This window comes from Gasterosteus aculeatus, chromosome 13 (assembly GCF_964276395.1).
Source record: "Gasterosteus aculeatus chromosome 13, fGasAcu3.hap1.1, whole genome shotgun sequence".
NCBI classification, from domain to species: Eukaryota; Metazoa; Chordata; class Actinopteri; order Perciformes; family Gasterosteidae; genus Gasterosteus; species Gasterosteus aculeatus.
In genome coordinates, this window is record NC_135701.1 from 10,297,381 (window position 1) to 10,319,776 (window position 22,396).

General features: G+C 43.6%; 1 protein-coding gene and 1 pseudogene across 4 annotated transcripts in view; both read left to right on the top strand.

Annotated features, from left to right (window-relative positions):
• Positions 1-17,230, top strand: part of ank1a (ankyrin 1, erythrocytic a) — a 69,352-nt gene extending 52,122 nt beyond the window's left edge. Inside the window, exons 30-45 of one of the 4 annotated variants that reach the window (XM_078086638.1) lie at positions 63-274; positions 2,051-2,255; positions 2,535-2,631; positions 2,777-3,005; positions 3,089-3,217; positions 3,301-3,420; positions 3,520-3,604; positions 3,767-3,841; positions 4,128-4,259; positions 4,461-4,613; positions 9,923-10,568; positions 10,718-11,048; positions 12,839-12,922; positions 13,218-13,370; positions 14,584-14,682; positions 15,506-17,230. In XM_078086638.1, the coding sequence (XP_077942764.1) occupies positions 63-274; positions 2,051-2,255; positions 2,535-2,631; positions 2,777-3,005; positions 3,089-3,217; positions 3,301-3,420; positions 3,520-3,604; positions 3,767-3,841; positions 4,128-4,259; positions 4,461-4,613; positions 9,923-10,568; positions 10,718-11,048; positions 12,839-12,922; positions 13,218-13,370; positions 14,584-14,655 (2,723 nt within the window). In that variant the 3' untranslated portion in view covers positions 14,656-14,682; positions 15,506-17,230. Of the gene's footprint in view, positions 1-62; positions 275-2,050; positions 2,256-2,534; positions 2,632-2,776; positions 3,006-3,088; positions 3,218-3,300; positions 3,421-3,519; positions 3,605-3,766; positions 3,842-4,127; positions 4,260-4,460; positions 4,614-9,922; positions 10,569-10,717; positions 11,049-11,448; positions 12,310-12,838; positions 12,923-13,217; positions 13,956-14,583; positions 14,683-15,505 lie in introns of those variants that run through there. The other 3 variants (XM_040196496.2, XM_078086637.1, XM_040196497.2) reach the window with 3 other exon arrangements.
• Positions 17,231-19,457: 2,227 nt separating this feature from the next.
• LOC120831223 (uncharacterized) lies at positions 19,458-21,163 on the top strand (annotated as a pseudogene).
• Positions 21,164-22,396: the final 1,233 nt, after the last annotated feature.

Sequence of the window (22,396 nt, forward strand, 5' to 3'; positions counted from 1 at the left end):
AAACCATGGTTAACATCGCCGACTGTTATCACTAAGAATTTATTCCTCTCCTGCCTCCTTAGAATTAGAAAGTCAAGAGGAGCTCGGGAAGAAGCGGATCCGTCGCATCATCTCCACGGACTTTCCTCTTTACTTTGCTGTTGTGTCACGAGTCCAGCAAGAAAGCGACCTCATTGGGCCAGAAGGAGGTTTGCTGTCAAGTAAACTGGTGCCGTTGGTCCAGGCCACGTTTCCCGAGACGGCAGTCACCAAACGAGTCCGCCTGGGGCTGCAGGTGAGATGGGACGATAAGGAGAAGGAAGGAGAAGAAAGACAGAATCAATAATGCCTGTGTTGCCTGACAAGAAAGCATGTTCAATGTACTTTGGTTGATCTTGGAATGACCCGATCATATCTTTTCTTTCTTTGGTTTGTTTTAATTTGCTTTTATACAATTTTAGAGGACCTTCTTATTTGACGTAGTGCATGCACTTTATACGACTGTGAACTACTCATTTAGAGCTAATATGTTATTGTTTGTTTTACCTTGATGTCTTTCTCACTAATGTATTTATATTATATAAGTCCTGTGTTCACTATATGTAACTCATTTCAGATATATTCTTTAAGAACAATAAATCAAACGATACTTGATAGGAACTCTTCTGCAATCTTATATAGCGAGGATGTTAGATTTGTCAGTGGTTTTGGTATCATCGACTTCTGGAAATATGCTTTTTTTTTTTTTAGATAAACAAGTTTTGTCTTGCATAAAAAAGGGGGTACAGTTGAGCGCCTGATCTTGAAACCTTTTTCAATGATTATCTTCTAGTCTATTCAGGCTTTTAACCCTCTAGCGGATACGGCTACACTCCAAGTTTTGATGTTTTATCAACCATTCACACCAAAGACAAGATAAACTTTTTAGTTTATTTCACCGGACTCAAGCACCGCATCAGCATCTAGTTTCATAATCCATGGAGTGTCAAATCAAGGAATTAATGAAACCTGTTAATTGTACTGTTAGTTGAAGGATCAAAATCAGAACATGGGGAAATGGACATTTTTACATGGTTGATTTGCAGATTACAACTCACAGATTACAACAATCCGATCAGTTTGATACATTTTGGCCTTAGTGCAGTATTTTATTTTTTCCAATCTCAGTTTGCAGATGTCTTTATAATGGTTTCCAAACAAAGGGTACATTAAATTAAATCTTTTCCTCCATGTTTGTTATAAGTATGCACTATTCCCTCGGTGCCACTGACTTTTAGCATGTGATTTAATTTTGACTTACAAAACATAAATTGTTTTCAAACAGTTTTTCAGTGTGTAGATGTATTGTTGTTCAAGACGGCAATTGCATTAATTTCTTTATTTGACGTTTATAAAATTGGAGATATAATATAATATAATTCCAATGTCAGAATTGGTTTCAGTAAACCAAATGAAAGGTAGATGGACCTTATTGACAGACCTTTACGCTGCTTGTTTCGGTTCAACAGCTGTCCTACAAAAACGGATGAATGAATTTATTATAAGCTGTATTGTGAACTAACATGTTACCACACATACCGTAACGTCTAAGATGAAAATAACAAATTTAACTGACTAATGTTCTTGTAGTAATAATATCATGAACGGCCTTGTGAAGAACCCCAGTGCCTTTTCCTTTGACATTAATTTTGTAATAATGATTGTAAAAGCTTCATGTTAATGCAATTGTTACATTTTACAATAAAAAAAGTTGAGTCTGACAAATTTGCGCTGCAATGATCTTTTCAAATGTGTTTATATAAACCAGGAGCTATTTTATTCACTGTAAACTTCTCTCTCCCTTTCTCTTCACTTTCCCCCCTTTTCGGTTGTCCTTTATTTTACCCTTTTTTCCTCATCCTCAATGCCCCATCACCCAATCCTCCATCGTCTCATTCTACCTGCATCCCATAACCTTTTTTGTCCCGTTCCTGTGTTCCTCTCTTTGTCTAATGATACCTTTTTGTCAAACCACATCATCGAACCTGCGTCCGCGTTGCCCTCCCTCTCCATCATTTACTTTCAACCTCAGGCTCAGCCGGTTCCGGATGAGCTGGTTGCCAAGCTGCTGGGTAACCAGGCGAACTTTAGCCCCGTGGTAACTGTGGAGCCTCGGCGGCGCAAGTTTCACCGGCCCATCGGCTTGTGTATACCCCTGCCCCCGTCCTGGAGGGACAGCCCCCGAGACTCCGGGGAGGGCGACACCACCAGTCTGCGTCTGCTCTGCTCCGTCATAGGTACTGCATGCCGTTGTGTGAGTGTGTGTGTGTGTGTGTGTGTGTGTGTGTGTGTGTGTGTGTGTGTGTGTGTGTGTGTGTGTGTGTGTGTGTGTGTGTGTGTGTGTGTGTGTGTGTGTGTGTGTGTGTGTTTGTATCCTCCATGGCGAGGAGGCGGGTTGTCAGTGCCTTGGTTGGATGTTGAAGGTATTTGTTCTGGTATTGTACAAACTGTGAGACGGACCTTTTCTAAAGGCAGATTAACCAGTTTGCCCGTTTCTCCCTCTGTATCGTTTCCAGGCGGCACAGCGCCGGCTCAATGGGAAGACATTACTGGCACCACCAAGCTCGTGTATGCTAAAGACAGTGCTAGTTTCACCACCAATGTTTCGGCACGGTAAGCTCAGGTGGCAACATACACATTTCCGCCATTATACCCAAGGGTTTAATCCTGTAATTCTTTTCCCTCCGACATCCGACAGCAACTAAGCTGACTCACTGTATGTTCGGTTCTGTGATGACGCGTCATTGTTTCCTGTCAGATTCTGGTTGGCAGACTGTCCTCGTACAGCGGAGGCCGTCTCCTTTGCCAACCTGCTCTACAGAGAGCTGTCCGCGGTGCCCTACATGGCCAAGTTTGTGGTGTTTGCAAAGATGAACGAGCTGCGAGAGGGCCGCCTGCGCTGCTACTGCATGACCGACGATAAGATGGATAAAACCCTGGAACAGCACGAGAACTTCACGGAGGTGGCTCGCAGCAGAGATATAGAGGTCAGTCTAGAGACGAGTGCATTCTACTGACGTGGTGCATTGCGAGCGGACCGTGTGCCAATGCCGGTGTGGTTGTCTTGAAGGTGATGGAGGGAATGCCGCTTCACCTGGAGTGTTCAGGGAATCTGCTGCCCGTGAGGAAAGCCACCCAGCAGCCTCGATGCTTCAGCTTTCAGGCCTTCAGAGATAATCGACTCCCTGTGTCTGTTAAGGTATCGCCATTCGTCTTTCTCCGTCTCTAAGTTGCGTGCGTGAACGGGGGTTTCACAGCTGTCCTTGTGTCTGTGTGTCTAAGGTGAGAGACAGCAGTAAAGAACACACTGGATTTCTGTCTTTCCTGCGCAAGTCTACGAAATATGAGGACAACCAACATGTGCTCTGTAACCTCAACATCACCATGCCTCCATGTATCAAGGTAAAGCCCCTTGAAGCCACAAGGGACGTTGATCATAAGTAATTACAGCCATTTTTCCTGACATGTCAGACTAAAACGTTGTCTGCTTTTGACTGGCAGATTGCTGGAAGTGAAGACCGGAGGCGAACTCTGACCCCGCTGGCTTTAAGAGAAAGATACAGTGCCCTTAATGAACCTGCCATGGGTACGAGGCTCTTACACCTCCACTTGTAAATTATTGTCTGTGCTTATTTTCTTGTGGTGATGTAATAGTCAGTGTGAGAACATTGTATTCCACACACAGCATACGTGTCGCAATAAAGGCACAATCATTGGATGATGTTAGATATCAGTCTGGTTTTTGCAGCGTCAATGAGTGCCATGGAGAGGACGGAGGTGAAGATGGCTGTGATTGCAGAGCAATTGGGACTGAGCTGGGCTGGTGAGTGCACAGGAATATATTGAGTCTGCTTTTATTTGCTGTAAACCATCCATGTTTACCTTGTGTCTGAATTGCTTGCCTAGTTCTTTGCTGATCACGGTCCAACACGGCAAACAGCCAATGAGTATAATTATTTCCTGTTTCCCGCCAAGAGCCGTAGTCGTTTGTTCTCTTTTGGACAAAGTGTCATTTCAAGACTTCCTAAACTATAATAGCACCAAACAGGTGAAATGGTGCGAATATCTCCTTCACTTCCGGGATCGTTGCGTTCTCATTTCCTTCACAGAGTTGGCGCGCGAGCTTCAGCTCAGCGTGGATGACATCAATAAGATACGTGTGGAGAATCCTAACTCGCTGCTGGAGCAGAGCTCTGCGCTGCTCAACCTCTGGGCCGCCCGCGAGGGCAAGAGGGCCAAGAGTGAGTATGCCACACCTGAGGTTGTTGTGAATTCCTGTCATCCACTTATACCTTTATTGACGTCTTTTTAACCCAATTGAGTCAGATTATTGTTGTAATTCCTTTGCCGTTTGTCGTGGGACCCCCCTCCCCCATCCCGTCCCCTCCTTCTCTCTCTCTCCTCGCCTGCTTGTGTCTCTCCTTCACACGTCTTCCCTGCAGTGGAGAGCTTGTACGCGGCTCTGAAAAGCATTGACCGTATGGACATAGTCACCATGTTGGAGGGCCAGCCGCCTCAGCCGGCCAGGCAAGGCTCCCGCGATTTCACCAGACGCCGGAACAATAGAGACAACGTCTCCCCTGGTATGACCAATGGTGAGTTAACCTCCCCAAATCTCACATTGCAGCCCCGTCCCCATAAGCATTTGACCCTGAGACATCTTTCCAATAAACAACCCCCCCCGTACCCTCTAATATCCGCTGAAGGCAAAGGACGAGTGTTTCCCTCCGAAGTATCTCTGTTCTTCTCATATCTTTATTGTTTATTCTGGGTGATGCTGTTGTGTATGGAAGCGGCCACAAACGTCACACTTTTGCAGGACTTTGCCCAGGCAACATGCAGAGGGACTCAGGACACTCCTACTGTGCTACAACCTCTGTTGTGCTTTTGGTTATTTAAACATTTTTCCATTTATTCCTTCAATGTGGTGGGAAGTAAAGTGAAGCATACAAAAAAAGCATAATTTAAATGAAGACTCATTAGGGTGTTCAAGCATCGCATTAAGGAATCGCCTTTGAGCAAAACACTCTATATTAGTAAAACATCATTTATAGTAATATTTTTATTACTGTCGGCATTGTGGTTCTTTTTTGTTATCTTGTCAAATCATTAGATTAGTCATTTATTTCCCGTAATTACGATCGTTATAAGGTTTTGTCCATAAAACAACATGTGGTCATACATGATTAGTCCACGTAGATGATACTATAAGTGTAACCTAGCTTATCCGACTTCCTCACTAATTGTCAGTCCTCAGTCTTTTACTCCTTTTCCTCATGGTTCCCCTCACACATGCATACCGTACATCTTATTGACTCCATTTTCACATCTGGACTGGTGAGCTCCCCATTTTACTGCAATCACTCCTCCTCTCTGTACCCGGTGCAGACGATGAGTCGGTCCCGCAGGTGACAGGTCCTATTCCGTGAAAACTGGAGCAATACTCAGAGATGTAACAATGCATCGAGGTACGACCATGAGGGTCAAAGAGTGAAAAGGGAGATGTTCAGATCACAGCTGCAGTGAATCTGATAAACATGTATATGTGTTGTCTATCTGTCTGGCTACCTGCCTCCCAAAGCCCGCTTTGACGTTCTGCAAAAAAATCTGGCGGCACTTTGAATACCCGTATATTGTGTCTTCTGCTAATCCCGCAATGATCACAGTGATGGGTTTCCAAAGGTTTATATTTTATGTGACCAAGTTGGTCAACCGGAACTGATTAATTAAAACTAATTAAATAAAAAATAAAATAACCATCAAGCCTCATCTTGAAAAGAGATAATGTGGTAGACAGTGAAGGACAAAATACACATGGTACATAAATATGAGTTCTCAACTTCATTAAACATTAGATTTATTTGTGAATTCTTTTTTTCACACATTCATTTATTTGTCAATATTAAACCAATAATTTGACATTTTATAATTTTCTTTCTCTTGCTAAAGACAATCAATACCACTGTCTGTACGGTAAATCATCTTAGCATTATGACTGAAAACAGCTCGCTGTTTCTATCGTGGTTTCAGATAGTTCCATGGCAAGTAGTAATTGTGTTCATTTGTGTACTACTACTGGGGGCCGGTATGTGGATGTCTTAACTTGGGAGAGAGTCAGGCCAGATGTTTTCAGACTCTTTGCAGAGTTAAGCTAAGAGGATTCTAGCGCTAGATTCATATTTACTGTAGTCTCTGCAACAAAAGAAAATGATCAATTATTCCACAATATTGATCTGCTCCATTGAGTCAGGTTCAGTCCTTTATAAACAAATCATGATTATTATTGAAATAGTCTATTATCCTGTATTCACTGCAGAGGAGCGCAATGAGCTTCACTGCCGTCTTTATTTCATCTCTCTCTACCTTTCTTCCTTCCTTCTTCCTCTTTTTGTCAGAACAATGTCCGTTTGATTTTACACATTCACAGTTCTAGTGCCCCTCTATTTTAGGTGTAGGCACATCATTTCCAGGTTAGGGAAGATATACAGTAGCTTATGATAGATGAAACCTCATGTTTTAGACATTTGTAAGAGGAAATTTAAATTCTCTCTGCCTGTGGCTGCATGGGGAGAAGTTTGAATCTCTTTAGGGCTGATGTTGGATGTCCTTTTTGGGAGCCCTGTTTTCATTTCCTGTGAATCTGTCCCTCTCTCTGTGTTTCTCTGGACATGTCATCTGCAGCCTAGCCGTCCTACTCTTCCTCCTTCTCACTCCTCTCCGAACTCTGACCTCATGCCAACTTCATGTTGACCTCTGATCCACATCTTTATCTTTTTTCTATTTTTTTTTTTTTTTTGCGACTAGTCGTGCATTTTCCTTTTTTTTGTGCTCTTGATAACCCCACCTTTTTAAGTGTCCGCTCTGTGACCGATACCCCTCACAACAGACTGTGTAGTCAGCACCCACTGGGAGGGGGGAGGTGACCCTCGCTCTCTCTTGCTTTCTGTCTGTGACCATCATCCTATTTTATATTCCTCTACCTCTCTCGCTGCTCTTCTTTTCTCCTTTACCCATCCCTTCTCTCCCTGCCTCCCTGCCTGTCTGCATGCGCATGGGGCCGACGGTCATCGCTCATCTCCCCTTGTGTTTGCATGGAGACACTGGGATGAGGGGCAGGAGTGTAGCACATGGCTAGCTAGAGACGATGTATCAAACACCGCCCTGGCCCGTGACGCTGCTTGACAGACGAGTTCTTGCATGGTATGCATACCGAGAATGGACCGACGGTCTGTCTATTCGTCCTCTGCGATCCGTCCCAAAGGGGTAAAAAAAGGCCTATGACCTTTTTTGTGAACTGTGACTTGCGTCTGTTCTGTTCATGTATGAATGTTGTGGTTGTTTTGTATGTCACTGATTCTATGTCGATTTTGTCCATATGATATATATATATATATATTTAATATAACTATATGTTCTCATGTCTTTGTGAGTGTCGTATGGGGGTAAATTTGATATTGTTCCTCCACTAGATGTAATTGTCCTCATTGTTTAATGTTGTGTGAGGGTGTCCGTGAGTGTTTTAAGTCATATATTGTGGGTACATGTAAGTGTTTTTTATTCTCCATATACATTTGACCGTGTATCAATGTCTGAGAGTATGGACAAAATGATTATATTTCCTTTCGATGTGTTTTTACGTGAGCTTTGCTGATTTGTTTTTCTGTATTCGTGTCTTTTCCGGTCAGTGGGGTCAGGCAATAACTTTTAATATTTCACACTTCCACATTTCTTTTTTATTTTGCACCTTTCTTTCACGATCATTCCTTTATCTTCTAACATGAAGAGAGAGGGCTGACAAACACCTTCATTATCCCATTGATGACCATCTAAACACTTACATGGTGAAGTTTGTTTGGTGTCACAAACAAACAGACCCGTAAAACAGTGAGACTGACTTCAGGTCTTGATATAGTGTCATAAACTCACAGACTTTTCCAATACACCTGATTCTGCACCTCATTTAATTGAAGAATGTGGTGCAAGTATTTACCTCAAATTGTTACATAGAAAATAGGTGTGTTTGAATAAATCCCTTCTTAGTTAAATGCCTTGCTAATTATTATTAGATTGACATACTATTATTAAGGTTATACATGTTTTTGCTGCAGCTTATAGTACTCATAGAATTTGTTTCAGCCTTTAAACTTAAGCCAAGGGACAACCGTACATTTGTAAATTGCAGCCCCAAAATGTATGTTGTGGCCTAAATCAACAAGGAACGAGGATTTGAAACGAATGTTAAACTCTTACCTCATCATCTTCATTGTTAAAGGTAGGACAATCAAATATTTCATCAACAACTGTCAGAATATCTTTTCAGACTCTTTTAAACTTGAAAAGACAAAGCATGTTACAAAAAGACAAATGTATATAAATATATATATTTGCGATTTTCTAAAGACAACTGACAGTCGCTGAGAGAGAAAGGAGAAAGTAGGACAAGAGGTCCTTCTGGCCGCTTGGTGTCACAAATATATCCTGCACTCTCAGCAGTACTCAACAGCAGCACTGCCAACCATGAATCAAGTTACATCCTGCAGCTCTGCAACGCTTCCTCATCACTATACAGTACACACACACACACACACACACACACACGGTCTCTCTCTCACTCATGCAGAAGGTGAACCGCCTCCTATTCTTGCTCTCATATCCATACTGTATGCGCTGCATCACATATCGTATTTCATCCTCTGGGTAATGTACTTCTTGATAACACCCTTTAGAGTGTCAATCGTAGAGCCACTCACACTTTGTTTCACCTGCATTGCCATTCATTGAAGGTTTTACTTAAACCATTCTATCTTTCCATGGTAGTTGTTCATTAACAGAGTAATTCATTCCGTATGATCAAGATGGATAGAAGGCACATTCTATGTACAGTAAAAGGGGCATTCTCTTTCTTTTTGTGCATTATAAAGTAATTATATCAATTAAAGAGATATTTCTGCTGCCGTGACATTGTGCTCAATCATGCCACGTCTGCCTTTACAAAAGAGATGTAGTTACAAAGGTTTTTCAAACAGTTGGAGGAGTGACCTGAGTCCACAGCACATTAACAATGTGCAGTTTCACTAATTTATATAATTGGACTTAAGATATTCATTAAAGTCTACGTTTGAGACAGCAGCAAAAGGAAAAACCAAGAATACTGTATATGTGCTTGCATAAATATCAGCAGTACTATATTTTTATATATAGCTGTCACATATTGACTGCGTCATGATAAATATTTAAGTCACTGAGAAAGCGTCTGTGTGCGTTGAGCTGGTGTGTGTGAGTGTGTGAGAGCTTGAGTTTGCCTGCGTGCATGCTATCCAGCCTGAAAACAATATTAACCTGCCTGTTCTTTGAGTGGGTTTGAATGCATGCATACCTGAGTGTGAGTGTTTGCGAGTGATGGCGATGAGGCGGAGTGTGAGCAAGTGTGTTTATGGCATGTGTACGTGTGACGGTGTGTGCGTCCCTGCCGGACAGGTGTGTGTCCCGGCCCCAGGTTGAGGGCAGAGGCAGTAATTCCTGTCCGTCTCCCTGCAGGTGGCAGCCGGCAGAGCAGCATCAGTCACTTCTGGCTCCAAACCAAAGTGTCACTCGTCACTCAGTCCGTCCGGCTGTGTCTGCTGCTGCTGCCGCCGCTGCTCTCACAGTCAGCGCTGGCTGATCAAGCTTGACAAACCCTCTTCTTAAGCTCCTCGCCCCCTTTTATTCTAGCTCCTATTTGTCTTGGTCCTCCCCTCTCTCCTTCCCCATTTGTCCCTTCAGCCTCCTCTACTCTCCCCCCTAGATGCCCAGCTCCTGGGCAGGGGCACTTACCCCCTCCCAAGGTCCCGGTGCTGTGGGGGTGAGGTGGGGAGCGAGGCGAGGGGGCCCGGGTGTCAGTGTGCCTCTCTCTGTCTCGCTCCAGGTTATGGGCTCGCGCAGGAAGAGCTTCTCTCACCGGCCTCCATGCAGTACAGCCTGCCCTCCCCGCTGGGCGCTGAGCCTTACTGGCAGGAAGTCTCCAGTCTGGACTGTGCTCCCATTGCCACCACAGAAGAAGACACCCTCATGGAGATGTCTGATGTTCAGGTGTGGCCCTCAGGCAACAGCCCGTCCCTGGTGCCCGTGGAGGACTCCTCGCTTGAGTGCAGCAATGCTGACGATTCAGAAGGTCTCCTGGGGCTGCCGTATGGAAGTCTGGGTCGGCCGGCTAGTCAGGCCAGCGCAGCCAGCGGAGGGGGTGGGGTGCTGAGTGGTTCCATTGAGCTTCCCGAAGACGATTCAGAGATGGGCGTTGACTCACTCAGCACTGCGACGCCAGCCTCGCTCGGGGGCACCATCGCTGGGATCAATCTTAACAGGCTGAACAATTGTCAGGGGTCACGTGCAAGTTCGGAGGTATCAGCAGTCACCAGTACGGCTGGTGGAGATGGAGCTGGAGGAGGAGGAGGAGAAGGAGGAGGGACGGGCTCAGAGGAAGGGCTTTCTCTTGTTGCAGGACAGCAAAGGGTGTATGCTCGACTGAGTGAGTCACCTGGTCTGAGCTGTGTAGCAGACCGGAATGGCGACAGGTAAGTCAGACCCTTTCTTCTTGGGTGATGTCACTTGTGAACTGGAGTGTTTTTTTTCTTTGGTATTTCATACAAATGATGAGTTGCTTTTCTTGGAGTGAGCATGTGGAGGACATTGACCTCAGCATTGACGTGTCCTCTCCTCACAGGTCAGGTAATGGTGGAAACGGAGGGGGCGGCGGCTCTTTCCTTTCCTACCTGCAGGAGCAGACAGGCCCGGGGTGGATCCCTGTCACTGACCCTACACAGGCCTGGGTGGGCAGTCAGCCTAAACCCAGGCAGGCCATGGACACCATGATATCATCCGTATGTAACGCCGTGGATGGAGACCTGTCCCGAGCGTCCCAGGAGGCCCTTCTTCAGCCTGTGAGGGACACGGGGCACTCAGAGATGTTACGAGGCCACTTCAGAGGTACCCAGCCTTTTGAGAAGGGTTTGGGCTTCCCGCACAGAGTACCAGAGCCCACAGCTTGGGGCCAGGTGAGTGTGCCACTCCTCCCTCGCAAAATAAGAGGGACGTTTGTCCTTTATGACAACAAATCAGTTGTACAGATATTACACTTTGTATATAAGTTCAGATGTTGCAAAGGCTTCAACTGCCCAACTAATTTCTTTCAACATTTAAAAATATCAGCTTTATATCATCCACGATACGTCCTTGAAACATTGATCCAACATTTTCTCTCACACACACACACACACACACACACACACACACACACACACACACTGTCACGCAATAGGACCCAAGATGGGCATAAACAGTCCGGCCAGATATAGCAAGCATTCACACAGTCCCGCTCATGTTACTTGCCCCTCTCTCCTGCCCCCACCCCAATGATTTCTACGTGTTGACTTTCTGGCACAACACCACTACATTACACTGTAAAGGGCAATCTCAGCCATGAAAGTATAAGGTAGGCAGAAACAGGAAGTTGCTTTTAGGGCCTCTGTGAGCTGGATCTGGTCTGTGGTTCACGCTGGTGAGAAAGGAGCCCTGTAGTTTGGCTCAGTCACACAGAAGCTTTTGATATTTGGAGTGTGATGCAGTGCTGCATATTTGTGTCTTCACTTTTGCTTTAGTCTTTCCACTGGGCCGTGTGGATGTGAAGTCAAGGGTACAGGTTTCTTAGTGGTCTTACCACAGCCCACAGACCTCCACTGGAGAAGCCATCGGTATTTAAAGCCCAGAGATCACATGGTCAGAAGGAGAGAGAGAGGGAGGTGGGAATAGAAGCCTCCCAAGGTTGCTCTTGCTTGGAATTCATGTCATTGAGTGGGTTCTTCTGACGTGGGGAAGAGAACGAATAAAGACACAGGAAAGGGCTCAACTGCTCCAGCTGAAGGAAGACAGACATGAACTGAAAGACAAAGAAACCAGCTGAACCAGTGACAGAAAGCAGCAGGCTGCAGCTGTTGCCTTTTTTCGGTCAGCCCGAGACTGGCGCTGCATTGGAAACAGGAGCCCCTGAAGGCGGAGGGAGTGTATCGTCGCGTGGTGCTGTGTTGATTTGCTGGGCCGATGTGGGCCCTGGTCACCGAACTCCTCTTCAGCTTCGTGCTGCTGGCTTTCCTGGTCATCAGCTGCCAGAATGTCCTCCACATAGCCAGCGGCTCCGTGCGCTCCGTGCTCACCTACATACACGCCCAGCTCGATCGCGAGCTTGGCGAGGTCGAGGGAGTGGCCGATGAAGAGGAGAACGTCACCACCAGAGTGGTCCGCCGCAGAGTCATCCTCAAGGTACAGAGAAAGGGGGCTGTGGACGGTCCAGCAGACAGGATTCACAGGCAGGGAAGCAACGGAGAAAATTCCGTTTGGTTCCAGGGTGATGGGAACAGTGTGTGATACACGATAGGGTTGTGTTGACATGGGTAAATGATTTGACAGGGTTGTGGCAGTGAGGATTAACTTGTGGCAATGACTAAACATTATTTTAATCAATAAGAAATAATTCACATTACCCTCATTTGATTTGGTTAAAAAGCCTTATGGACGTGTTGGTACGTTTCATTGTCGCTCGCTTCTCAGCTCATGAACAGCTCTGTAGACGCGCTGCGGATTATTAGAGGCCATAACAGCATTGACCCTCACGACCATGATCAACTGAGAATCACAACTGCTGGATTCACGCCTTCACATACCTGTTGTTGGTCTGCTTCAGTTGCAGTAATGTCACTGCAGTGGCAGCTTTTTAACCTGCATTAGGCGCGTCATTTACTCTTGAGTTTATCTAACTTTTGGACTAAAATATCTTTTTTTCTGTCCGCAGGGCGATGAGGTGGAAGATCTTCCTGGAGAGCATGTGAGCGAAGAACAGTTTACCGATGAACATGGTAACATCGTCACAAAAAAGGTCAGCCACCACAAGATGTTTGTACACTGTATCCGTAAAATGGGGTCTGCAGATTGTTTTCACTTAAGACAGTTTTATAGTTCTAGTTCAGCGTCTCTCAATAGAAATTATTGTTACACTAAAAACATTGTAAGGTTATTCACATATGACATTGCTATGGATACACTAAATGTCCCCAAAATATACATATTTTTATGTTAGTTTTTATATATTTCACAACTGTCTTTTCACTGCCTTATTCCCTCTGCCTCCATCCATACTCTCTCTCTCCTTTTTAAATGTGTGTACGTGATAGATTGTGCGTAAGGTTGTGCGCAGAGGGAAGGGTTCAGGTGAGGAAGGTGTTCAAGAGGGAAGCCTGGAGGGTTCTCTGCAGGATGCCAACGAGCTGGAGGTTGATGCTGAGCAGTTCATGAGCTACGCCATCCTGGGCCGGGAAAGCAGCAAGGTGGGCTTCTGATCTGCAGACAGCTGACCATCTGACCAGGGCCTGTTAAACTAAGATCCATGTAGCGGCCAGTATAAGGTGAACAGGGCGCTATGTGCTGCGGGGAGCTGTCCTCTTATCAGGGTTTTTCCCAGCAGTCCTTGAGTAGCTTAACCTGCAGGAGCTGCAGTACGACAGGCTGAGAGCAACGTTTATGTGGGTGTGCCCTCATTATCTGAGAGGCAATAGCTCTGTTATCTTGTGTCAGTCCCAAATACGAGCAAGGACTGAGTGCAACGTTTGGTTGGTTAATTGGTTGATTGCTGTCCTCCTGTTACATTAATCTCCACCTGAATGTTATTCTTCTGAGGAACATAGACACTTTGTGCACTTTGTTCTGACGCTGTTATTGATCACAGCGGCCCATTCACAGTATCATCGTTTGAGTCACTAAGCTGCAACTAAACTTATCATTGTTTTCTTCTTGCATATTATTGACTTAATTAAATGATTGTGGCTCCTTGTGAGTGGCTAAATATTTATGGGAGTTATCTCAATGGTTGACTCTTGTCTTTTCTGCCTTCATTAAAGTTGATAGTCCTTCAACTGTTACTGTGTTCTGTATCACTCAAACCTGCAACACTCTGAATCAGAGCGTGGTCAAATATTATTTACTATATTTTACCTTTGGTTTACTTCCCAGCTGGAAGCGGCGTTGAGAATATTAGGAAGTCACTGTGTATGGTCTCTGTGGTCAAATCTCATCCTCCTTATTAAGAAATCTAAAATATCAAAATATTTTTGCAATGTTATTTGACTTTGGTCTACTCTGAATCCCAAAGACTGTCGATGCTTCTGATGCGCTCTCGTGTTCAACTGTCTTTCCAACTGCCACCCATCTTTTCTGTCTTTGCTTGACTGTTTATGCATCATTTCTTTCTCCCCCCCTCTTTCCCTCCCCACCCTCCTTCCATCCCGTCACTTATTTGTTCCTCACATTTCATCTCATATCTGTTGTTTTTCCTGTTTGTTCGTTGTTTCTTTCATTGTGGCTATATTTCCCTCATCTGATTATCCATTTTTGTTTCACTTCCTCATATTTCTCTTCATTCCCCCGGCTCCTTCATTTTACCCTCCCTTACTAATGTTCCCTCAACCTCGGCATCTGTTTCCCCACCTCTTCTCAATCCTCGCGCCTCCTCTGCTGCCAACCCCTCCCTCCCCCCCGATGTAGCCCGATACTGTGGATGTGAAGAAGGGTGCTCAGATAGTGAAATGTGCCAGTCTGCGGAGAGTTAAGCAGTGAGGCAGACAGAGTGCAGCGTCCCTGCAGGTACGGGACTGACCCACAGCGCCTCGTCCGACCCGTGGGCTAGACCATTTAATCCAGTCTCTCTGGATTAAATGCAACGGAATGTACCTTTAATTTAACACCAATGACATGTAATGTGATGCTGGCACAGAACCAATTCAACGTTAAGTTTAACAAACTCAGTCATTTATTGAATAGATTCAATAAAAGTATTCAGTGACACTATTTTTTTTGGTCTGTCTAATATACAATGGATTACAATATTTAGAGTTTCAGTCAGTGTTAAATGGAAAATAATGTCACTTTTTTCCTTCTTGCATGTAGTGACTAGCTGGAAAAAGGGTTGGCACAGTGTGCACTCAAAACAACTAACTAAAAAAAGTGACAGCTCTCAAAGTCAAAGCTGTAAGGCCAGCTGTCCTGGGTATTGCTATCTGGAGACACTGCTGTGTGTGTGTGTGTGTGTGTGTGTGTGTGTGTGTGTGTGTGTGTGTGTGTGTGTGTGTGTGTGTGTGTGTGTGTGTGTGTGTGTGTGTGACCAGCCCTTTCTAACCAAAAGGCCTTGACATTCCTGAGATTACTGATACATCAAGCGACTCACAACTGAATTTCAAACCACTTTTGCCAACCATTTTTTGTCTTGAATGCTTCTGCAAAACTAATGTGCTGTTTTACTGTTGTAGTGTTGCAAAGACCTATCAGAATACTTTAGATGAAGTACTGTCTGAGCGCTAATTTTAGGGGAAGGTTACCAAATTTACATCGACTTACTCCTGCTTGCATGTGACCTGCTCTATGGATAGTTGAGTTTTTGCTAAGTCAGCGCATTTCCGTTTCTCCACAGAGTTCTCCACAGGATTCGACCACCTCACCAAAACCATCCTACACGGACACATGACCAGCAGCAGCTGACAGGAGAAGGAACACACAAAAAAGCCAGACAGACAGAAATGAACGGCAACGTCACGACAACCATAACGGCTATGCACCGGAAGAGAAGGATATGGATTAGTTGTAGTTTTTATTAACTTTTTTCTTTTTTTTTTTAAAGAAACCGTGGAGAAAAAAAATACATCTAATACGCTTGAAGCATGATTTCATATAAAAACAAAAAACAACGGAAAAAAACTAGCAACCAAAACGTGCTTCCTGTTATCTGTATCAGCATGAGTGACTGCTGCCGCATGGCCTGTCTTTAACTACAAAAACTGGGGGAATATAAGGGTGGGTCAAAGGGTGGGGAGGGATGGGAAGGACATACAGCTGTATGGGACAGGCATGCAATGTACGGTACTGGATGTTTTTTTTCCAAACCAACAGGGGAAAATGTGATTAATAAAAAGAGGAGAAGAAAATACTCAGAATTACATAATCTCTAAGCAACAGGTTACTCCTCCTCCTCCTCGCTGCCACGCTCTTCCGGCTACGAGCATCACAAACTAGTTCTAAACCTCTCAAAGTCCAGAAAAGCTACAATTATCTCCCAACGATATCAGTGTTGTACATAATATTGTATGCACTAAAATGCTCTACGGGACTGTGTGTTACGTGTGTTGTTTGTGTTATAAAATCCCTATGCCATGCCACTGATGCTGCTTTTTCAGGTACATTTTTGTTTTTCTGGTTTCTGGTCTGAACCTATATATTATTCTATATATCTTGAAATCTTTGTGGGTAGAACATGCAATTGTTGTGTCGCTCTGCCTGTTTTTAAATGTTGTTTTTTTGTGCGACAGGTCCTTTGTTTCTTTGTGCTTTCAGTCTTCGCTTTTGCCATGTCACACTGCAGAGGGAGGACATGATGTAAGTCATTTACTATACTGTGGGCGTTTGAGTGTTGGGAAGGGAGGGTTTCTACACTGAACCTGCCTCTCTGACCTTTCTTCTTCTTGCTTCGCCTTTCGGAGAAAGTGACAAAGAGACACACGGCGAGTGACACAATATCAAGAAACCTTCTCCATCCCCTCCCTCCTCCCCAGTGTGCCGATCATACTTTAGGTTTCAGTTAATCAGATGTCTGTCTGTCCATAACACCCTCGCCCTAAATCTTGCCCGTATCGCCCCCCCCCCCCCTCACCCCACCCGCACTGCTCCAGGCGGCCTCTCAGAGTAGATGTAGCAGCCCCGTCCACCTCCATCAAGGGGCAGGATATTGCCGTCAGCTCGTAGCAGTGCCTGTTTGACCTCAAAGTGCAGTATGCGACACCACCCCACATATGGTGCAGTTATAGACCGTCTCACCACCACCAGAAGATGTCACTTCATGAGAGTGCAGTGGCTGAAATCCTGGTAATAATGTAGCACTGGTGAGAGTGAGAGATGAAGGAAAGTGTCGCGCCAAGGGTACGAGGACGTGTTGAGCTCTGATGTTTGTCTCCTTGCCGATTGTTTGGAGGGTAGAAAGTCAGTCACCAATCACTGTGAGGAGAAACTGTAATACCGACCCGCAACTGTGAGCCTGACCCTTCCGGAAGCCTGTATCTTGTTTCACTCCTTTTTTCTTTATTTGTCCTTATTTACTGTTTTAACTTTACTTCAGAAGAAGCAATAATTGCTTACAAAAGGGAAAGATTGTTTGTGTGAATGTGTTTGATCGTGTGTTTGGGAGAGAGAGATTTTATGATCATAGTTCGTATTCTTCCAGCTCGGGCTGTAAATCACAGCTTTACGCTACTCCTCGCTCCACTCAGAAATGATGTCAGTACATTAGAAACCCACATCTCATCACTTTGCCTTGTCTGGAAAAAAATATGTTACATTTTAGATCAAGATCGGGCAAATAATGGTGTGCCTCATGTACTCATCAGGGAATGTAGGTGTGTTTAATCTTGCTTTTAAACAACAGCAAGAAATGAATCCTATTGAGAGTAAGTGCGTGCATGTGTTCATCGATGCTTGAGATTTAAATATCACACAGTCCGTCCTGGAATTTGGGACGTGTCAACATTGTGATAATATCACAGGAAGTAGAAATGCAAATGGACAAAGAGGCTCTCAGATTAAAACTCCAATTTCAATATTTTATTAAGTTTATTCAACCTAATGAGCGTACCGTCTCACATGACATAAATGATCTATATGCATTTATTTTAAACATTATGTTAGACTTTGAATGCTTTATTATGGAAAAAAAAATGTCAGTCACAAGAACGCAATAATTACCCATCAATATGTGTTTGTTTTAGTACGGTTTCACAGCCGGGGATGATGAATGTAAAGTCTTGGTATGCTGTAAGTCTTGGTGGCTCTTAACTTTAGTAGGTGATTCCATGAAATAATTCATGCTGTTGATCATCAACACTCAACACTGAAGAGAAATCATATAAAATGAGAGATTTAAAAATAAGCCTTCAAATGCATGGGTTCTGGGCATTTCAACAAATATCCCTTCATCAAATATTATTTCTATTTAATTATTTTTGAATAACCAGAAAAGGTTGGATGTCAAAAAATAATTCACACAGCAGTGTAATTGTTTACTACTATGTTATTGCTTACGGTTTGCTCTCTAAGGGCTCGTAGTTCTGGTTTACGCTTGGGTTGGTTCGTGAAACAGGCCGTTTAAAAGTCCACTGGTGACGGCTGGAGTCGGATGAAAAGACAATAAGAGCGAGCACTTTCAAGTTAGAAAGAACAACTGTGTGGAGGCTTAATGGCTGTGAGTGAGTGGTCATTCAAGACGACAAGCATTTTTCCTCAACACAACCCTAATATATATATATATATATATATATATATATATATATATATATATGATGTCCCCTTTACTTATATTAGACCGAACCAATTCAAAGGCTTCCACGTGGTGACAGTTCGAACACGGTTTGAAAGGAGGAGTCCAACTGGATGCAAGCAGAGGAAGGAGTGGTTGCATCACAAAAATGAACAATGTAAAGCCCTGAGATGATGCCATGCCACAAGTTCATGCAAAAATATTAACTGTTGCAAAAACTAGAGAACACATGTATATTCCTGTAGAATGGATTGAAGACATTATTAACGCAATAGCATATTACTCAATACTAAGGATTGCAACTGCGCACATGCACAGAAAATGTTTTTAAAATAAAAGGCTATATATATATATAAAGATATATATATATATTAAATATATTAAAATATCTATATATATTTACTTAGAATGCTATGCACCCTTACTTGTCAATTGGGATTAGTTATGTTATGGATGTACTTTTAGCATCATGCAGCTGTAGCTACCAAGATACTGTTGAGTTCTGGGTAATGCCTGCAACCTGGGGATACAATATGGGTCTTGTGGGTATTTTAACTTGTTTTATTTGCTTTTTTTATTGTTATGAAAAGTAAAACATGAATTTAAAATATACATGTAAAAGCCTTTTAATCCAATCAAATCCGAGGACATCTATTGACAATTTACTCTGTACACCAGCTCAACATTTACAAAATTAATAAAGAAATGAAATGTCTTTGTGTACAGCGTGTGTACTTTTGTGTGAGACACTTGCACATGAATCAGGTGAACCCAACAGCTGAAGATCATTCCGTATTTGTTTTACACATACTGAATTGTATCGGGCATCATCCTGTCAACATGGATCTGTTACAATATTATACGAGTTGTTCGGCCGATGCACGGGCATTAGATGCCAGCAGGGGGCGCTATAGCTTTATTTTGTCCAGTCGGGCTTTTCCTCTGCGGCTTGTCTGCGTGTTGTTTTGTGTGCATGAAGGCAGCAGAGAAAACATGTGCTGAGCTCCTTTAAAAGACACAACCTGGACACTTTGTGTGCAGGACTGCATCATAATGTGACGAATTTAGATAATACATTACATAATTTGCACTTATGAAAAGAGGTATGTATTTCAATGTATCCGACATTGTGCCTGGTGTGGCTGTGTTTGTTCCCTCGCGTTTATTCAGCCAGTTTGAGAGTATTGCAGCTTAGACAACATGTCCACTGACTGCCAGAAGACCACCGCCAAGGTCGTCCCGTCGACCAGGAGGGTGACCATCACCGACCACATGCCCCCCGACTGCTCCACCACTCCCGGAGGCACCCTGTTCAGCACCACCCCGGTGTATAATCGTGTCAATAAACGGCCGTAATGTCGGTGGGAGCAGGAAACGCTCGTGAGAACTCACGTGAGGTCGGTCGCCGTCAAATGACGCTGTGTGGAACGAGCTGCTGCTAGTTCTGCTAAAGCTAGCTGCTAACGTTAGCACGCAGGGGCGTGAGGCTACACGGCAGTAGGGAGCCGAGGCGGGTGGGGGGTGTAAAACGTGTATGTCGCTGCTTTGTCGTTCAACGAGATTGTGTTTGGTTTGTGTTTTTTTGTCAGCTGATCTTTGACCGTTGGCCACACCCACCTGTCCTCTGCCGCTAGTGACGGGTTTTTTTTGTCTTACGTCACCGACAACCAACGCGGTGATTGGTGGTTTCAATTTTGAGCCTGTGGTCCACGCGCAGTCCGACGTTTAACAGAGACGTCACGCTGCGTTTCCTCGGTACCACATCAAATCGTGAGGCACATAGTATTGTCAGTCATACGCTCCCATTTTTGGATTGGTTCTCGTTGGTCATGTGTTTTTATGTGTTTATGTCACCTAGTTTAAGCTTTAACGATTTGATTTGGGATGCCTTTCAGTAAAATTAATACCAGTGCTATTTGGCTTTACTAAACATGCATCACATTTTAAGTTTAACGTTTGATTTAATCGCAATATATGGGTTGACATTAAAGAATACATAATGTTCCTCTCATGTAAACAGTCCAGTGTAAATTACTCTGTTATGTTGTTGAATTAAGCGTAAGGATAAACTTGCAGTACCCACACTCAAGACCCTGGAACAGACATTTATAGGTGGTTATAGCGTTGATGGAATTAAACAGACGGGACCCTTAAATGTAAGTATCATTAACAACGCGGCAATATATTTTAGCTGTGGCAGCAATGGTGTGTCATGGTGAAATTTAATGGACATACATGCTTTAATATGATGAATGGACTGAACCAGCAATGCATTTGCGATGTAAGTACTCTGTCACTGCTCCATGTCCGGTCATCATCCTTCTCTTTACTTCCTCTTCACACTAAAGGTACCAGGATCATCTGCGACCGAAAGTTCCTGCTGGCGTGTCGCAGCTCTCCAGTGGCAAAGACTCCTCCATGTGGTCTGCCCAAAATTCCAGGGGTGACCATTCCTCCCTCTGAGGACAACGTAAAAAGAACCATGAGGGAGAAATCCCAAACAACAATATAAATGCAACTGACAGCCGCCACACTGGTTTGTTTACACCTCAGACAAACATCTCAGGGATGCAGCTGCATTTAGAGGTATGGATTCAGAGACATTTTTCAAATGCATATTCATCTAGTAATTGAAGCACTAATCAATCCTCTAACGCATTTATATTATGTTTATCACTATCCCCCCATTATGTCTGTCATTAATAATGGCTTGAGGTTAGATTATATAATACAAGTAGGTCATTTTCACCATTTCATGCCACGTTATTGTTCATCCTTAAATTGTTTCGCTGTTGGTGGATTTTTGTTTACAGTATTTTTTGGGCCTCAACCAACCAGCAGCTTAGCATGTATCCATCGCATTAACATCATTTTCAAATGTCATAACTGTTAGTTCTGTAAATCAGCTGTCAGCGAACCTGAAAGGTTGAATCAATCTCATCTACCGTTGTCAACATTTTCTTGGCAAATTATCTGTGTTAATTTAATCCACTTTCCCAGAAGAAAACTTCTCTACTCTTAACTTGAAAAGTTGTTGTGGGTAAATTCTAAACATTCACTTTAAATACATATTTATTTGATTTGCCAAACCCTATTGTTATGCCTTTGAAGTTAGATAACTGTAAGATGTAAGTAATCTGTCAAACATGCTTCATTGTGAAGTTGGCTGGGATTGACTGCAGCCCCCCGCGACCCTGTGTGCAGGAAAAGCGGTTTAAAGTTGGATGGATGGATGGACGGATGCTTCATTGGGTAGCAATCAATCATCAATGTGGTGCCCCATTCCAATTTTACTGCCAGATGTTATTCAACATTATATTCCCAAGTAGTGATTCTGTCCTCCAGTACCCTGAAAATTACATCCGATACAAATATAATTTGCAACTGTTAAAGATGTGATGTTTGCTTTATAAATGAATTTATAAATGATATATATATATATTTATAAATGAATTTATAAAGCAAACAGGTGTCCAGGTGAAGATTCATAATTTGAAATGGACATTTAGGGGGTCCTGGATGCAGCATCAGGATGTCAGACTACCAACACAAGGCTTTGAATAAAGGCCCAGGAACGCCTTCTTATTTCCCATCATTCCATTCAGGACTGAGGTTGGCCTTCATTATCTCAAGCGTGTGTCTATCAATCACAGTTGCTATGAGCAGAACAAATCTGTAATGTCCTCTCAGGCTTAAGGCATTTAGCTGATTTATGTCTGACAAAGTGTGCCTTCCTATTGTGGCTATATGTTTTAAAATAAGCGCTGAGAAGTAAACACCAACAAAGATTCATCCCGAGAACGGGGATAAGTCAATGGCAGTGAAGATCAGGGAAAAAGAGTGATAGTAATTTGCTGAATTCAAAATCCTTCCGAAAGGCATTTTCTCTTGATGCGTTTTTATTTCCTGACACCACTCTTCAGAGGTTGCCTTGAAATGTTCAATATACTGTATAATCTGTTCGAAAAGGAGTTCTTCATCTGAAGTGTCATACAGATAACC